The following is a 17520-nucleotide window of genomic DNA, read 5'->3' on the forward strand; positions in this document are numbered from 1 at the left end:
GATCCCGGGGCTGGGAATGGATCCCGGGGCTGGGAATGGATCCCGGGGCTGGGAATGGGGATGGATCCCAGGGTTGGGAATGGATCCCAGGGCTGGGAACAGATCCTGGGGCTGGGAACGGATCCCGGGGTTGGGAATGGATCCTGGGGCTGGGAATGGATCCCAGGGCTGGGAATAGATCCCGGGGCTGGGAACGGATCCCGGGGCTGGGAACGGATCCCGGGGCTGGGAACGGATCCTGGGGCTGGGAACAGACCGTGGGGCTGGGAACAGATCGTGGGGCTGGGAATGGATCCTGGGGCTGGGAACGGATCCTGGGGCTGGGAACAGATCCTGGGGCTGGGAATGGATCCTGGGGCTGGGAACTGATCCTAGGGCTGGGAATGGATCCTGGGGCTGGGAACGGATCCTGGGGCTGGGAACTGATCCTAGGGCTGGGAATGGATCCTGGGGCTGGGAACGGATCCCGGGGCTGGGAATGGATCCCGGGGCTGGGAATGGATCCTGGGGCTGGGAATGGATCCCGGGGCTGGAAATGGATCCTGGGGCTGGGGATGGATCCTGGGGCTGGGGATGGATCCCGGGGCTGGGAACGGATCCCAGGGCTGGGAATGGATCCTGGGCCTGGGAATGGATCCTGGGGCTGGGAATGTGCGGCCTGACAGCTCCTCAGGGCAGGGGAGGGGAGTGTGGAGAGAGGGACCCCCTGACCCTGGGGGGATACTGCAGGATACTGCAGGATCTTCCAGATCCCAGCACTGACAGACCCCCTGATCCCAGTACTGAGGGACCCCCTGATCCCAATACTGCTGGATCCTCCAGATCCCAGCACTGACAGACCCCCTGATCCCAGCACTGAGAGATCCCCCAGATCCCAGTACTGAGGGACCCCCTGACCCTGGTACTGAGGGACCCTCTGACCCTGGTACTGAGGGACCCCCTGATCCCAATACTGCTGGATCCTCCAGATCCCAGCACTGACAGATCCCCCCAAATTCCAGCACTGTCAGATCCCCCAGTCCTGGTACTGCCACATCCTTCCAGTCCCAGTACTGGTGGATCTCCCAATCCTGGTACCTGTCCCTGGGGGGGGGGGGTGTCACAGTCCCTGTCCTGTCCCTGGGGGTGTCACAGTCCCTGCCCTGTCCCCGGGGGTGTCACAGTCCCTGTCCTGTCCCTGGGGGTGTCACAGCCCCTGCCCTGTCCCTGGGGGGGTGTCACAGCCCCTGCTCTGTCCCCGGGGGTTTCACAGTCCCTGCCCTGTCCCCGGGGGTGTCACAGTCCCTGCCCTGTCCATGGGGGTGTCACAGTCCCTGTCCTGTCCCTGAGGGTGTCACAGCCCCTGCCCTGTCCCTGGGGGGGTGTCACAGTCCCAGTCCTGTCCCTGGAGGTGTCACAGTCCCTGCCCTGTCCCCGGGGGTGTCACAGTCCCTGCCCTGTCCCCAGGAGTGTCACAGTCCCTGCTCTGTCCCTGGGGGTGTCACAGTCCCTGCCCTGTCCCTGGGGGTGTCACAGTCCCTGCTCTGTCCCCAGGGGTGTCACAGTCCCTGCCCTGTCCCTGGGGGTGTCACAGCCCCTGCTCTGTCCCCAGGGGTGTCACAGTCCCTGCCCTGTCCCTGGGGGTGTCACAGCCCCTGTCCCCAATCACCACCAGCCCCTTCCCGGGCAGATCCCGGTGCCAGATCCCCGACCCCGGCAGAGCCACAGCCCCGGGTGGGTCTGGGGGTGTCTGTGTGGCCCCCCCACCCCCCATCCCATTCCCTGGAGCGGGGCAGGATCTGAGTGTCCCCTCCCTGCAGTCACCGGATCCATCCCCTACTGCCGGACCCCTGAGCCAGTATGGACACATCCCTCCCTGATCCTGGTACTGCTGGATCCCCCCTGGCACTGCCACATCCCTCCCTGATCCCAGTATGGACACATCCCTCCCTGATCCCAGCACTGCTGGAACCCCCTGGCACTGCTGGATCCCTCCCTGATCCTGGTACTGCCCCATCCCTCCCTGATCCCAGTACGGCCACATCCCTCCCTGATCCCAGCACTGCTGGATCCCCCTGGCACTGCCACATCCCTCCCTGATCCTGGCACTGCTGGATCCCTCCCTGATCCCAGCATGGCCACATCCCTCCCTGATCCCAGCACTGCCACATCCCTCCCTGATCCCAGCATGGCCACATCCCTCCCTGATCCCAGCACTGCTGGATCCCCCTGGCACTGCCACATCCCTCCCTGATCCTGGCACTGCCACATCCCTCCCTGATCCCAGTACTGCCACATCCCTCCCTGATCCCAGCACTGCCACATCCCTCCCTGATCCCAGTACTGCCACATCCCTCCCTGATCCCAGCACTGCCACATCCCTCCCTGATCCCAGTACTGCCACATCCCTCCCTGATCCCAGCACTGCCTCATCCCTCCCTGATCCTGGCACAGCTGGATCTCCCTGTGATCCCATACCACTGGATCCCCCCTGGCACTGCCCCATCCCTCCCTGATCCCGGCACTGCCAGATCCCCCTGTGATCCCGGTACCACTGGATCCCTCCTGGCACTGCCTCATCCCTCCCTGATCCTGGCACAGCTGGATCCCCCTGTGATCCCATACCACTGGATCCCCCCTGGCACTGTCCCATCCCTCCCTGATCCCGGCACAGCCGGATATCCCCCAGCCCTGTCCCTGTTGGCACTGCCAGATCCCCACAATCCCAGGATCACTGGATCTGCCCCAGCCCTGTCCCTGCTGGCACTGCCAGGTCCCTGCAATCCCAGGATCACTGGATCTGCCCCAGTCCTGTCCCTGCTGGCACTGACAGCTCTGCCCTGTGATCCCAGTGCCACTGGACCCCTCTCACCCTGTTCCTGCAGCTCCAGCCCCAATCCCATTGGATCTCTGTGATCCCAGTACCACTGGATCCCTCTCATCCTGTTCCTGCAGCTCCAGTCCCAATCCCATTGGATCCCTGTGATCCCAGTACCACTGGATCCCCTGATCCTGTTCCTGCAGCTCCAGTCCCAATCCATTGGATCCCTGTGATCCCAGTACCACTGGATCCCTCTCATCCTGTTCCTGCAGCTCCAGTCCCAATCCATTGGATCCCTGTGATTCCAGTACCACTGGATCCCCACCAATCCCGGTACTGCTGGATCCCAACCCCAGATCCCCTGTGATCCCAGCACTGCTGATCCCAGCACTGGCAGCTCTGCCCTGTGATCCCAGTGTCACTGGATCCCCTGATCCTGTCCCTGGTGGCACCAGCAGATCCCCACATTCCCATACCCACCAGAGCCCCCTGCCCCAATCCCACACCCCTGGATCCCAGAGATCCCACACGTGCTGGCACTGCCTGGCAGATCCCCCAATCCCACACCCTTGGATCCCAGAGATCCCACACGTGCTGGCACTGCCTGGCAGATCCCCCAATCCCACACCCCTGGATCCCAGAGATCCCACACGTGCTGGCACTGCCTGGCAGATCCCCCCAATCCCACACCTCCTGGATCCCAGAGATCCCACACGTGCTGGCACTGCCTGGCAGATCCCCCCAATCCTGGTGCCTGCTGGCACTGCCGTGCCCCGTCCCGTTCCCTCTGGAGCTGCTGTCTCTGATCCCATAGCCCATGGATCCCATACCCCATGGATCCCTTGTGATCCCATTACCTGCTGGCACTGCCGTGCCCCGTCCCGTTCCCTCTGCAGTCTCTGTCTCTCTATGGGGTCGGGTTGGTGCCCCCCCCGGTACCCGGTACCCCATATCCCATATCCCCCACAGATCCCATATCCCATATATCCCACAGATCCCATATCCCATATCCCATATACCCCACAGATCCCATACCCCAAATCCCATATACCCCACAGATCCCATACCCCATTACCTGCTGGCACTGCCGTGCCCCGTCCCGCTCCCTCTGCAGTCTCTGTCTCTCTATGGGGTCGGGTTGGTGCCCCCCCGGTACCCCATATCCCATATCCCCCACAGATCCCATATCCCATATATCCCACAGATCCCATATCCCATATCCCATATACCCCACAGATCCCATACCCCAAATCCCATATACCCCACAGATCCCATATCCCATTACCTGCTGGCACTGCCGTGCCCCGTCCCGTTCCCTCTGCAGCCTCTGTCTCTCTATGGGGTCGGGTTGGTGCCCCCCCGGTACCCGGTACCCCATATCCCATATACCCCACAGATCCCATATCCCATATACCCCACAGATCCCATATCCCATATACCCCACAGATCCCATATCCCATATATCCCAGAGATCCCATATCCCATATACCCCACAGATCCCATATCCCATATACCCCACAGATCCCATATCCCATATATCCCACATTCCCACATACCCCATTACCTGCTGGCACTGCCGTGCCCCGTCCCGCTCCCTCTGCAGCCGCTGTCTCTCTATGGGGTCGGGTTGGTGCCCCCCCGGTACCTGGTACCCCATATCCCATATATCCCACAGATCCCATATCCCATATATCCCACAGATCCCATATCCCATATATCCCACATTCCCACATACCCCATTACCTGCTGGCACTGCCGTGCCCCGTCCCGCTCCCTCTGCAGTCTCTGTCTCTCTATGGGGTCGAGTTGGTGCCCCCCCGGTACCCGGTACCCCATACCCATATACCCCACAGATCCCATATCCCATATACCCCACAGATCCCATATCCCATATCCCCCACAGATCCCATATCCCATATATCCCACATTCCCACATACCCCATTACCTGCTGGCACTGCCGTGCCCCGTCCCGTTCCCTCTGCAGCCTCTGTCTCTCTATGGGGTCGGGTTGGTGCCCCCCCGGTACCCGGTACCCCATATCCCATATACCCCACAGATCCCATATCCCATATACCCCACAGATCCCATATCCCATATATCCCACAGATCCCATACCCCATATATCCCACATTCCCACATACCCCATTACCTGCTGGCACTGCCGTGCCCCGTCCCGCTCCCTCTGGAGCCTCTGTCTCTCTATGGGGTCGGGTTGGTGCCCCCCCGGTACCCGGTACCCCGCGGGTCGGGCACAGCTGCACATCTCACACCCGGGACGGGTCGGCTTGTTGATGAACGTGCACGTGGGGCACGGCCAGCCCTGGGAACAGGGAATAATTATGGGAATAATAATGGGAATGGGGCACGGCCAGCCCTGGGAATAACGGGAATAATTATGGGAATAATAATGGGAATGGGATGGGAATGGGGCACGGCCAGCCCTGGGAACAGGGAATAATTATGGGAATAATAATGGGAATGGGATGGGAATGGGGCACGGCCAGCCCTGGGAACAGGGAATAATTATGGGAATAACGGGAATAATAACGGGAATGGGAATGGGGCACGGCCAGCCCTGGGAACAGGGAATAATTATGGGAATAACGGGAATAATTATGGGAATGGGAATGGGAATGGGAATGGGGCACGGCCAGCCCTGGGAACAGGGAATAATTATGGGAATGGGAATGGGAATGGGGCACGGCCAGCCCTGGGAACAGGGAATAATTATGGGAATGGGGCACGGCCAGCCCTGGGAATAACGGGAATAATTATGGGAATAACGGGAATAATAATGGGAATGGGGCACGGCCAGCCCTGGGAATAATGGGAATAATTATGGGAATAATAATGGGAATGGGATGGGAATGGGGCACGGCCAGCCCTGGGAATAATGGGAATAATTATGGGAATAATAATGGGAATGGGATGGGAATGGGGTACGGCCAGCCCTGGGAACAGGGAATAATTATGGGAATAACGGGAATAATAATGGGAATGGGGCACGGCCAGCCCTGGGAATAACGGGAATAATTATGGGAATAATAATGGGAATGGGATGGGAATGGGGCACGGCCAGCCCTGGGAATAACGGGAATAATTATGGGAATGGGATGGGAATGGGGCACAGCCAGCCCTGGGAATAACGGGAATAACGGGAATAATGGGAATAATGGGAATAACGGGAATAAGGGGAATAATGGGAATAACGGGAATAATGGGAATAATAGGAATGGGGCACGGCCAGCCCTGGGAATAACAGGAATAATAATGGGAATGGGGCACAGCCAGCATGGGGAATAACGGGAATAACGGGAATAACGGGAATAACGGGAATAATGGGAATAATAATGGGAATGGGGCACAGCCAGCCCTGGGAATAACGGGAATAATAATGGGAATGGGATGGGAATGGGGCACGGTCAGCCCTGGGAATAACGGGAATAATAACGGGAATGGGATGGGAATGGGGCACAGCCAGCCCTGGGAATAACGGGAATAATAACGGGAATAATAATGGGAATGGGGCATGGCCAGCCCTGGGATGGGAATAATGGGAATAATGGGAATAATGGGAATAATGGGAATGGGGTATGGCCAGCCCTGGAACGGGAATAATGGGAATAATGGGAATAATGGGAATGGGGCACGGCCAGCCCTGGAATGGGAATAATGGGAATAATGGGAATAATGGGAATGGGGCATGGCCAGCCCTGGAACGGGAATAATGGGAATAATGGGAATAATGGGAATGGGGCATGGCCAGCCCTGGGATGGGAATAATGGGAATAATGGGAATAATGGGAATAATGGGAATGGGGCATGGCCAGCCCTGGGATGGGAATAATGGGAATAATGGGAATGGGGCATGGCCAGCCCTGGGATGGGAATAGCATCACTGGGAATGGGGGCACGGCCAGCCTGGGAGTGGGAATGGGGATCACTGGGAATGGGGATGGGGGCATGGTCAGCCCTGGGAATGGGGAATGGGGATCACTGGGAATGGGGATGGGGGCATGGTCAGCCCTGGGAATGGGGATCACTGGGAACGGGGATGGGGGCATGGTCAGCCCTGGGAATGGGGATCACTGGGAATGGGGATGGGGGCATGGTCAGCCCTGGGAATGGGGAATGGGGATCACTGGGAACGGGGGCACGGCTAGGCTGGGAGCAGGAATGGGAATGGGGATCACTCAGGCCCTGTGGGATCCCTCAGGTCCTGTGGGATCACTCGGGCTCTGTGGGATCACTCAGGCTCTGTGGGATCACTCAGCTCTGTGGGATCACTCAGTCCCTGTGGGATCCCTCAGGTCCCGTGGGATCACTCAGGCCCTGTGGGATCCCTCAGCTCTGTGGGATCTCTCAGTCCCTGTGGGATCCCTCAGGTCCCGTGGGATCACTCAGGCCCTGTGGGATCCCTCAGCTCTGTGGGATCTCTCAGTCCCTGTAGGATCACTCAGGCCCTGTGGGATCACTCAGTCCCTGTGGGATCCCTCAGCTCTGTGGGATCACTCAGGTCCCTGTGGGATCCCTCAGGACCCCATGGGATCACTCAGGTCCCTGTGGGATCACTCAGGACCCCATGGGATCACTCAGGCCCTTTGGGATCATTTGGGCCCTGTGGGATCCTCAGCTCTGTGGGATCCCTCAGCTCTGTGGGATCACTCAGTCCCTGTGGGATCCCTCAGTCCCTGTGGGATCCCTCAGTCCCTGTGAGATCTCTCAGTCCCTGTGGGATCCCTCAGCTCTGTGGGATCCTCAGCTCTGTGGGATCCCTCAGTCCCCATGGGATCCCTCAGGGGATCCCTCCCCCCGTACCTGCTCGGGGCAGGGCGGTCCCGGCGCGGGGGTCCCGGGAGGGGTCCCGGTTCCGTCCCGGAGCTGCAGCGAGTCCAGGTGATGTTGGATCATCCCGATGTCCAAACGATCCCCCGGCTCCGGGACACGGCCTGGGGGGATCACAGTGAGGGAGGGAAGGGGAGGGGAGGGAAGGGAAGGTTTGGGAAGGTTTGGGAAGGCAAGGTTTGGGAAGGGAAGGGAAGGTTTGGGAAGGTTTGGGAAGGTTTGGGAAGGTTTGGGAAGGGAAGGTTTGGGAAGGGAAGGGAAGGTTTGGGAAGGGAAGGTTTGGGAAGGTTTGGGAAGGGAAGGTTTGGGAAGGTTTGGGAAGGTTTGGGAAGGTTTGGGAAGGTTTGGGAAGGTTTGGGAAGGGAAGGTTTGGGAAGGGAAGGTTTGGGAAGGTTTGGGAAGGTTTGGGAAGGTTTGGGAAGGGAAGGGAAGGTTTGGGAAGGGAAGGTTTGGGAAGGGGAGGGAAGGGAAGGGAAGGGAAGGGAACGGAAAAATGAAGGCAGAGAAAAAGAGGAGTAAACAGGAGAAAAAAGAAAGAACAAAGAGCAGGAAAAAGAGGGGAAGGAATGAGGAGAAAGAGGAAAGATAAAGGACAAGGGAAGAGAAAGGAGAAGGAAAGAGGAGAATGAGAAAAAACGAAGAAAAGGAAGAAGAGGAAAAGGAACAGAAAAGAAGAAAGAAGGGGAAAGAAAAGTAAAAGGAAAGAGAAAAGAAATATAGAAGGAACAGAAAAGAGAAACGAGCAGGAATAGGAGAACGAGAGAATAAGAAGAAAGAAGGAAAAGAAAGAAAGAAAAGAAGGAAAAAAGAAAAAGGAAAAAAATGAGGAAGAAAAAAACCAAAGAAAGAGAAGAAGAGAAAGGAGCAAGAAAAGGAGGATGAGGAGGAAGGAGCAGGAAGGAGCAGGAGGAGGAGGAAAAAGGAGCAGGAAGGAGGAAGGAGCAGGAGGAGAAGGAGGAGGAAGGAGCAGGAAGGAGGAGGAAGAAGAGAAGGAAGGAGGAGGAGAAAGGAGCAGGAGAAGGAAGAAGGAGGAAGAAGCAGGAGAAGGAAGAGGAAGGAGCAGGAGAAGGAAGAAGCAGCAGGAAGGAGGAGGAGGAACAGGAGAAGGAAGAAGGAGAAAAGAGCAGGAGGAAGGAGTAGAAGGAAGAAGAAGCAGGAAGGAGGAGGAGGAAGGAGCAGGAGGAGGAGGAGCAAGAGGAAGGAGCAGGAGGAAGGAGCAGGAGGAAGGAGCAGGAGGAGGAGGAGCAAGAGGAAGGAGCAGGAGGAAGGAGCAGGAGGAAGGAGCAGGAGGAAGGAGCAAGAGCAGGAGGAGCAGGAGGAGGAGGAAGGAGCAGGAGGAGGAGGAGCAGGAGGAAGAAGCAGGGGGAAGGAGCAGGACCAGGAAGAGGAGGAGGAGGAGGAAGGAACAGGAAGAGCAGGAGGAAGGAGCAGGAGCAAAAGGAGGAGGAGGAGAGAAGGAAGGAGCAAGAGAAGGAGGAAAAGCAGGAAGAAGGAGCAGGAGGAGGGGGAGGAAGGAGCAGGAGGAAGAAGCAGGAGGAGGAAGGAGCAGGAGGAGGAAGGAGCAGGATAAAGAAGGGGGAGGAAGGAGCAGGAGGAGGAGAAGAAGGAAGGAGGAGGAGGAAGGAGCAGGAGGAGCAGGAGGAAGGAGCAGAAGGAAGAAGAAGCAGGAAGGAGGAGGAGGAAGGAGGAGGAGGAGGAGGAAAAAGCAGGAGAAGGAAGAAGAAGCAGGAAGGAGCAGGAGGAAGGAGCAGGAGGAAGGAGCAGGAGCAGGAGCAGGAGGAAGGAGCAGGAGCAAAAGGAGGAGGAGAAGGAGGAGGAGGAGGAGGAAGGAGCAGGAGTAGAAGGAGGAAGAGGAGTAGCAGGAAGGAGCAGGAGCAGGAGCAGGAGCAGGAGCAGGAGCAGGAAGAAGGAGCAGGAGCAGGAGTAGGAGGAAGGAGGAGCAGGAGGAAGCAGCAGGAGCAGGGGCAGGAGGCCGCGTGTCCGTACCCCGCTGAGGCGCCGCAGGCCCCGCCTGGTTGCCCTGGTTGCCCTGGGCCTCGGTGGCCGCCCCGTCCCCGGGCAGGGCCCGCAGCAGCGCCTGGGCCTGCTCGTGGCGGGTGAGCCCCGCCACCCCCGCAGACAGCAGGTACAGGAACGCGGGGTCCCCGTCCCGCCGCACCCCGTACGAGCCCAGCGAGCGCCCGTCGGAGCACAGGCACTGCCCGATGATCCAGCGCTGCACACGGGGGTGGAAACCCAGCTCCTGGAACACCTGGGGGGACACAGGAGAGACACCGACATGAGAACAGCTCCTGGACATGGGAACAACTCCTGGACATGGGAACAGCTCCTGGACATGGGAACCAGCTCCTGGAACACCTGAGGGGACAGGAGAGACAGGGATGGGGGAACAGCTCCTGGAACACCTAGGGGGACAGGAGAGACAGGGATCTGGGAACAGGTCCTGGACATGGGAACAGCTCCTGGAACACCTGAGGGGACAGGAGAGACAGGGATGGGGGAACAGGTCCTGGACATGGGAACCAGCTCCTGGAACACCTGAGGAGAGACAGAGAGATGGGAACAGCTCTTGGACATGGGAACAGCTCCTGGAACACCTGGGACAGGAAACACAGACATGGGAACAGCTCCTGGGACAGGAGGGACAGGGACAGGAGAGACAGGCATGTGGGAACCAGCTCCTGGAACACCTGGGGAGAGACACAGGAGACAGGGATGGGGGAACAGCTCCTGGACATGGGAACAGCTCCTGGAACACCTGAGGGGACAGGAGAGACAGCGATGGGGGAACAGGTCCTGGGACAGGAGAGACACGGACATGGGAACCAGCTCTTGGACATGGGAACAGCTCCTGAGACACTTTGGGGGGAGACACAGGTGAGATCCTGGGTGAGCTCCAAGGTGAGATCCCAGGTGAGCCCCAGGTGAGATCCCAGGTGAGCCCCAGGTGAGCCGGGGGTCCCATTCTCCCTCAGGCAGGGCCCCAGGTAAGATCCAGGTAAGATCCAGGTGAGATCCCAGGTGAGCCCCAGGTAAGACCCCAGGTGAGCCCCAGGTGAGACCCCAGGTGAGCCCCAGGTGAGACCCCAGGTGACACCCCAAGTGAGCCGGGGGTCCCATTCTCCCTCAGGCAGGGCCCCAGGTAAGGTCCAGGTGAGCCCCAGGTGAGTCCCAGGTGACACCCCACGTGAGCCAGGGGTCCCATTCTCCCCCAGGTGAGCCCCAGGTAAGATCCAGGTGAGTCCCAGGTGACACCCCACGTGAGCCAGGGGTCCCATTCTCCCCCAGGTGAGCCCCAGGTAAGATCCAGGTGAGTCCCAGGTGACACCCCACGTGAGCCAGGGGTCCCATTCTCCCCCAGGTGAGCCCCAGGTAAGATCCAGGTGAGTCCCAGGTGAGCCTCCAGGAGATCCCAGGAGTCTCATTTCCCCCAGGCCAGGCTCTGACTCAGCCCTCAGGTGACCCCCAGGTGATCCTGGGGATCCCACCCCCCTCCCTGGGCTGGGGTCCGGGACACGATCCCAGGTGAGTTCCAGGTGCCCCCAGGTGAGTTCCAGTTGAGATCCCCCACGTGAGATCTCAGGTGAGTTCCAGGTGCCCACCAGTGCCCCCAAATGAGTTTTGGGTGCCCCCCAGGTGAGTTCTGGGTGCCCCCAGGTGAGTTTTGGGTGCCCCCAGGTGAGTTCCCAGGTGAGTTTTGGGTGCCCCCAGATGCCCCCAGGTGAGTTTTGGGTGCCCCCAGGTGAGTTCCCAGGTGAGTTTTGGGTGTTCCCCAGATGAGTTTTGGGTGCCCCCCAGGTGAGTTTTGGGTGCCCCCAGGTGAGTTCCCAGGTGAGTTTTGGGTGCCCCCAGATGCCCCCAGGTGAGTTTTGGGTGTTCCCCAGGTGAGTTTTGGGTGCCCCCCAGGTGAGTTTTGGGTGCCCCCAGGTGAGTTCCCAGGTGAGTTTTGGGTGCCCCCAGGTGCCCCCAGGTGAGTTTTGGGTGCCCCCAGGTGAGTTCCCAGGTGAGTTCCAGCTGCCCCCCAGGTGCCCCCAGGTGAGTTCCCAAGTGCCTCCCAGGTGAGTTCCCAGGTGAGTTTTGGGTGCCCCCAGGTGAGTTCCCAGGTGAGTTTTGGCTGCCCCCAGGTGAGTTCCCAGGTGAGTTCCAGGTGAGATCCCCCAGGTGAGATCCCCCAGGTGAGATCCCAGGTGAGTTCCCAGGTGAGTTTTGGGTGCCCCCAGGTGAGTTCCCAGGTGAGTTCCAGGTGAGATCCCCCAGGTGAGATCCCAGGTGAGTTCCCAGGTGAGTTTTGGGTGCCCCCAGGTGAGTTCCCAGGTGAGTTCCAGGTGAGTTCCAGGTGAGATCCCCCAGGTGAGATCCCAGGTGAGTTCCCAGGTGAGTTTTGGGTGCCCCCAGGTGAGTTCCCAGGTGAGTTCCCAGGTGAGTTCCAGGTGAGATCCCCCAGGTGAGATCCCAGGTGAGTTCCCAGGTGAGTTCTGGGTGCCCCCCAGATGAGTTTTGGGTGCCCCCAGGTGCCCCCAGGTGAGTTTTGGGTGCCCCCAGGTGAGTTTTGGGTGCCCCCAGGTGAGTTCCCAGGTGAGTTTTGGGTGCCCCCAGGTGAGTTTTGGGTGCCCCCCCCGTACCTGCTCCTTGAGGGTGCCGATGGTGAGGTGGGGCCGCACCCGCAGGGTGATGTTGGCCGAGGACGTGGCATCTTCCACCCACACGGCCATGCTGGGAACGGCACACGGGACAACGGGATTACGGGGGCACCGGGATAACGGGATAACGGGGGGTACGGGGCACCGGGATAACGGGATAATGGGATGGGGGGCACCGGGATAACGGGATAACGGGGGGTACGGGGCACCGGGATAACCGGATAATGGGATGGGGGGCACCGGGATAACGGGATAACGGGGGGTACGGGGCACCGGGATAACCGGATAATGGGATGGGGGGCACTGGGACAGTGACACAGGGACACGGGATAACGGGATAACGGGGGGTACGGGGCACTGGGATACGGGATAACGGGATAACGGGGGGTATGGGGCACGGGGATAACGGGATAATGGGATGGGGGGCACCGGGACAATGACACTGGGACACGGGATAATGGGATAACGGGGGGTACGGGGCACCGGGACAACGGGATAATGGGATGGGGGGCACCAGGACAGTGACACAGGGACACGGGATAACGGGATAACAGGGGGTACGGGGCACCGGGACAACAACACAGGGACACGGGATAATGGGATAACGTGGGGTATGGGATAACGGGATAATGGGATAACATGGGCACCGGGACAGCGACACAGGGACACGGGATAATGGGATAACGTGGGGTACGGGATAACGGGATAATGGGATAACATGGGCACCGGGACAGCGACACAGGGACATGGGATAATGGGATAACGTGGGGTACGGGATAACGGGATAACTGGGGCAGTGGGACATTGGATAATGGGATGGGGGGCACTGGGACAACGACACAGGGACACGGGATAATGGGATAACGGGGGGTATGGGATAACGGGATAATGGGATAACATGGGCACCGGGACAACGACACAGGGACACAGGATAATGGGATAACGGGGGGTATGGGATAACGGGATAACGGGATAACGTGGGCACCGGGACAACGACACAGGGACACGGGATAACAGGATAACGTGGGGTACGGGATAACGGGATAATGGGGGCACCGGGACAGCGACACAGGGACACGGGATAATGGTATAACTTGGGGTACGGGATAACGGGATAATGGAGGCACCGGGACAGCGACACAGGGACACGGGATAACAGGATAACGTGGGGTACGGGATAACGGGATAATGGGGGCACCGGGACAGTGACACAGGGACACGGGATAATGGGATAACGTGGGGTACGGGATAACGGGATAACAGGATAACGCGGGCACCGGGACAGCGACACACGGACACGGGGACACGGGATAACGTGGGCACCGGGACAGCGGGATAACGACACAGGGACACGGGATAACGGGGTCACGGGGACAGCGGGATAACGACACAGGGACACGGGATAACGGGGTCACGGGGACAGCGGGATAACGACACAGGGACACGGGATAACGGGGGCACCGGGACAGCGGGATAACGACACAGGGACACGGGATAACGGGATAACGTGGGGTACGGGGCACCGGGACAGTGGGATAACGTGGGCACCGGGATAACGGGATAATGGGATGGGGGGCACTGGGACAACGACACAGGGACAGGGGATAACGGGATAATGGGATAACGTGGGGTATGGGGCACTGGGACACGGGATAACGGGGGCACCGGGACAGCGGGATAACGGGATAATGGGATGGGGGGCACTGGGACAACAACACAGGGACACGGGATAACGGGATAATGGGATGGGGGGCACAGGGACAGTGACACAGGGACACGGGATAACGGGATAATGTGGGCACCGGGACAGCGGGATAACGGGATGGGGGGAATGGGATAACGGGATAATGTGGGGTATGGGGCACCAGGATAACGGGATAATGGGATGGGGGGCACAGGGACAGCGACACCGGGACACGGGATAACGTGGGCACCGGGACAGCGGGATAACGGGATAACGTGGGGTACGGGATAACGGGATAATGGGATGGGGGGAACGGGGCATCGGGACAACGACACACGGACACGGGATAATGGGATGGGGGGAATGGGGCACTGGGACACAGGATAATGGGATAACGTAGGGAACGGGGCATCAGGACAACGACACACGGACACGGGATAACGGGGGCACCGGGACAGCGACACAGGGACACGGGATAATGGGATGGGGGGAATGGGGCACTGGGACACAGGATAACAGGCGGTACGGGGCACCGGGACATGGGATAATGGGACACTGGGACAGTGAGATACTGGATAGAGGGGTATGGGGGTACTGGGATACAGGGATAGTGGGATATGGGGATACTGGGATATTGGGATACAGGGATACTGGGATACAGAGATTATTGGGATACAGAGATACTGAGACAGTGGGATACTTGGATACAAGGATACTGGGATATAGGGATACTATGACAGTGGGATATGGGATACTGGGATACAGGGATACCGAGCCACATGCCGTGGCTCTTGGACCAGGTTGCACGGGAACAAAAGGCCACACAAAAAATTCCGTCCAGTAAAGACACTGAAGTCAGCCCCAGCAATGATGGCCAGGCAGTACCTGAGACTGTTGCAGAGGGGGATGGAGCTAGGGAATTGGATTTTGGGCTATCTCAAACCATGACACTGGGATGAAGAGAAGGGGGCTGAAGGAGGGGGAAGACGGGGATGAAAGAGGATGGGACTGAAGGATGAGGAGGAGGGGGATGAAGGAAGAGAAGCAGGGAGTTGAAGGAGGAGGGGGCTGAAGAAGGAGGAGGATGAAGAAGGAGGAGGGGGCTGAAGGAGAATGAAAAGGAGGCTGAATGAGGAGGAGGAGGAGGAGGCTGAATGAGGAGGAGGAGGAGGAGGCTGAATGAGGAGGAGGAAGAGGGGGCTGAAGGAGGAGGGGGCTGAAGGAGGAGAAGGTAGAGGCTGAATGAGGAGGAGGAGGGGGCTGAAAGAGGAGGAGGAGGAGGAGGGGGCTGAATGAGGAGGAGGAGGAGGAGGCTGAATGAGGAGGAGGAAGAGGGGGCTGAAGGAGGAGGGGACTGAAGGAGGAGAAGGTAGAAGCTGAATGAGGAGGAGGAGGGGGCTGAAGGAGGAGGAGGAGGGGGGTTGAAAGAGGAGGAGGAGGGGGGTTGAAAGAGGAGGAGGAGGGGGGTTGAAAGAGGAGGAGGGGGGTTGAAAGAGGAGGAGGAGGAAGAGGGGGCTGAAGGAGGAGGAGGAGGAGGAGGAGGGGGCTGAAGGAGGAGGAGGAGGGGGGTTGAAGGAGGAGGAGGAGGGGGGCTGAAAGAGGAGGAGGCTGAAAGTGGAGAAGGAGGAGGCTGAATGCGGAGAAGGAGGGTGCTGAAGGAAGAGAAGGAGGGGGGCTGAAGAAGGATGGGGCTGAATGAGGAGGAGGAGGGGGCTAAATGAGGAGAAGGATGGCGCTGAATGAGGAGGAGGAGGAGGCTGAATGAGGAGGAGGAGGGTGCTGAAGGCTGACCTGAGCTCCCCCCCGGGGTAGTTGGTGTCCCTGAGGCTCACGCTCAGCTCCGTGTGGTGCCGCGCCAGGGACGCCGCGCTCTGAGCCGCCAACGCCTCGTCCCCGGCCCCGATGGCCTCGGCCAGGCGAAGGCACAGCTCCTCTGGGGACAGGGGGGGACACAGGGGGGACACTGAGAGACAGCACTGACACCCCAGACACCCCACAGCCCCCCATGGCCTCGGCCAGGCGAAGGCACAGCTCCTCTGGGGACAGGGGGGGACAGCACTGACACCCCCACACACCCCACAGCCCCCCATGGCCTCGGCCAGGCGAAGGCACAGCTCCTCTGGGGATGGGGGGGACAGGGGGGACACTGAGGGACAGCACGGACACCCCTGGGGACAGGGGGACACTGAGGAACACTGAGGGACACTGAGGGACAGCACAGTTCCTCTGGGGACAGGGGGGGACACGGGGGACACTGAGGGACAGTACGGACACCCCTGGGGACAGGGGGGACACTGAGGGACACTGAGGGACAGCACTGACACCCCAAGCACCCCACAGACCCCAATGACCTCGGCCAGGCGAAGGCACAGCTCCTCTGGGGACAGGGGGGGACACTGAGGGACAGCACTGACACCCCACACACCCCACAGACCACAATGACCTCAGCCAGGCGAAGGCACAGCTCCTCTGGGGACAGGGGGGGACAGGGGGGACACAGGGGGGACACTGAGAGACAGCACTGACACCCCATACACCCCACAGCCCCCCATGGCCTCGGCCAGGCGAAGGCACAGCTCCTCTGGGGATGGGGGGGACAGGGGGGACACAGGGGGGACACTGAGAGACAGCACTGACACCCCAAACACCCCACAGCCCCCCATGGCCTCGGTCAGGCGAAGGCACAGCTCCTCTGGGGACAGAGGGGACAGGGGGGCACTGAGGGACAGCACGGACACCCCTGGGGACAGGGGGACACTGAGGGACACTGAGGGACAGCACAGCTCCTCTGGGGACAGGGGGGGACAGGGGGACAGCACTGACACCCCAGACACCCCAGAGACCACAACGACCTTGGCCAGGCGAAGGCACAGCTCCTCTGGGGACAGGGGGGGACAGAACTGACACCCCCATACACCCCACAGCCCCCCATGGCCTCGGCCAGGCGAAGGCACAGCTCCTCTGGGGATGGGGGGGACAGGGGGGACACTGAGGGACAGCACGGACACCCCTGGGGACAGGGGGACACTGAGGAACACTGAGGGACACTGAGGGACAGCACAGTTCCTCTGGGGACAGGGGGGGACACGGGGGACACTGAGGGACAGTACGGACACCCCTGGGGACAGGGGGGACACTGAGGGACACTGAGGGACAGCACTGACACCCCAAGCACCCCACAGACCCCAATGACCTCGGCCAGGCGAAGGCACAGCTCCTCTGGGGACAGGGGGGGACACTGAGGGACAGCACTGACACCCCAAGCACCCCACAGACCCCAATGACCTCGGCCAGGCGAAGGCACAGCTCCTCTGGGGACAGGGGGGGACACTGAGGGACAGCACTGACACCCCAAGCACCCCACAGACCCCAATGACCTCGGCCAGGCGAAGGCACAGCTCCTCTGGGGACAGAGGGGACACTGAGGGACAGCACTGACACCCCAAACACCCCACAGACCCCAATGACCTCGGCCAGGCGAAGGCACAGCTCCTCTGGGGATGGGGGGGGACACTGAGGGACAGCACTGACACTCCTGGGGACACTGAGG

The 17520-nt window shown here is 60.1% G+C and overlaps 2 protein-coding genes across 4 annotated transcripts in view; one reads left to right on the forward strand and one right to left on the reverse strand.

Moving 5' to 3' along the window:
* LOC116797962 (erythroblast NAD(P)(+)--arginine ADP-ribosyltransferase-like) overlaps positions 1-17520 on the forward strand; it is a 471907-nt gene that overhangs the window by 427085 nt on the left and 27302 nt on the right. The window lies entirely within an intron of this gene.
* Positions 1-17520, reverse strand: part of SHARPIN (SHANK associated RH domain interactor) — a 33911-nt gene that overhangs the window by 11215 nt on the left and 5176 nt on the right. For 2 of the 3 annotated variants that reach the window (XM_032709796.1, XM_032709779.1), the window contains 5 exons: positions 15762-15903; positions 12269-12359; positions 9633-9897; positions 7620-7750; positions 4951-5121 (listed from right to left, as the gene is read on the reverse strand). In XM_032709796.1, the coding sequence (XP_032565687.1) occupies positions 4951-5121; positions 7620-7750; positions 9633-9897; positions 12269-12359; positions 15762-15903 (800 nt within the window). Of the gene's footprint in view, positions 1-4950; positions 5122-7619; positions 7751-9632; positions 9898-10321; positions 10337-12268; positions 12360-15761; positions 15904-17520 lie in introns of all 3 variants that reach the window. The other variant, XM_032709789.1, reaches the window with a different exon arrangement.

Source organism: Chiroxiphia lanceolata, chromosome 1 (genome assembly GCF_009829145.1).
Source record: "Chiroxiphia lanceolata isolate bChiLan1 chromosome 1, bChiLan1.pri, whole genome shotgun sequence".
Classification (NCBI taxonomy): domain Eukaryota; kingdom Metazoa; phylum Chordata; class Aves; order Passeriformes; family Pipridae; genus Chiroxiphia; species Chiroxiphia lanceolata.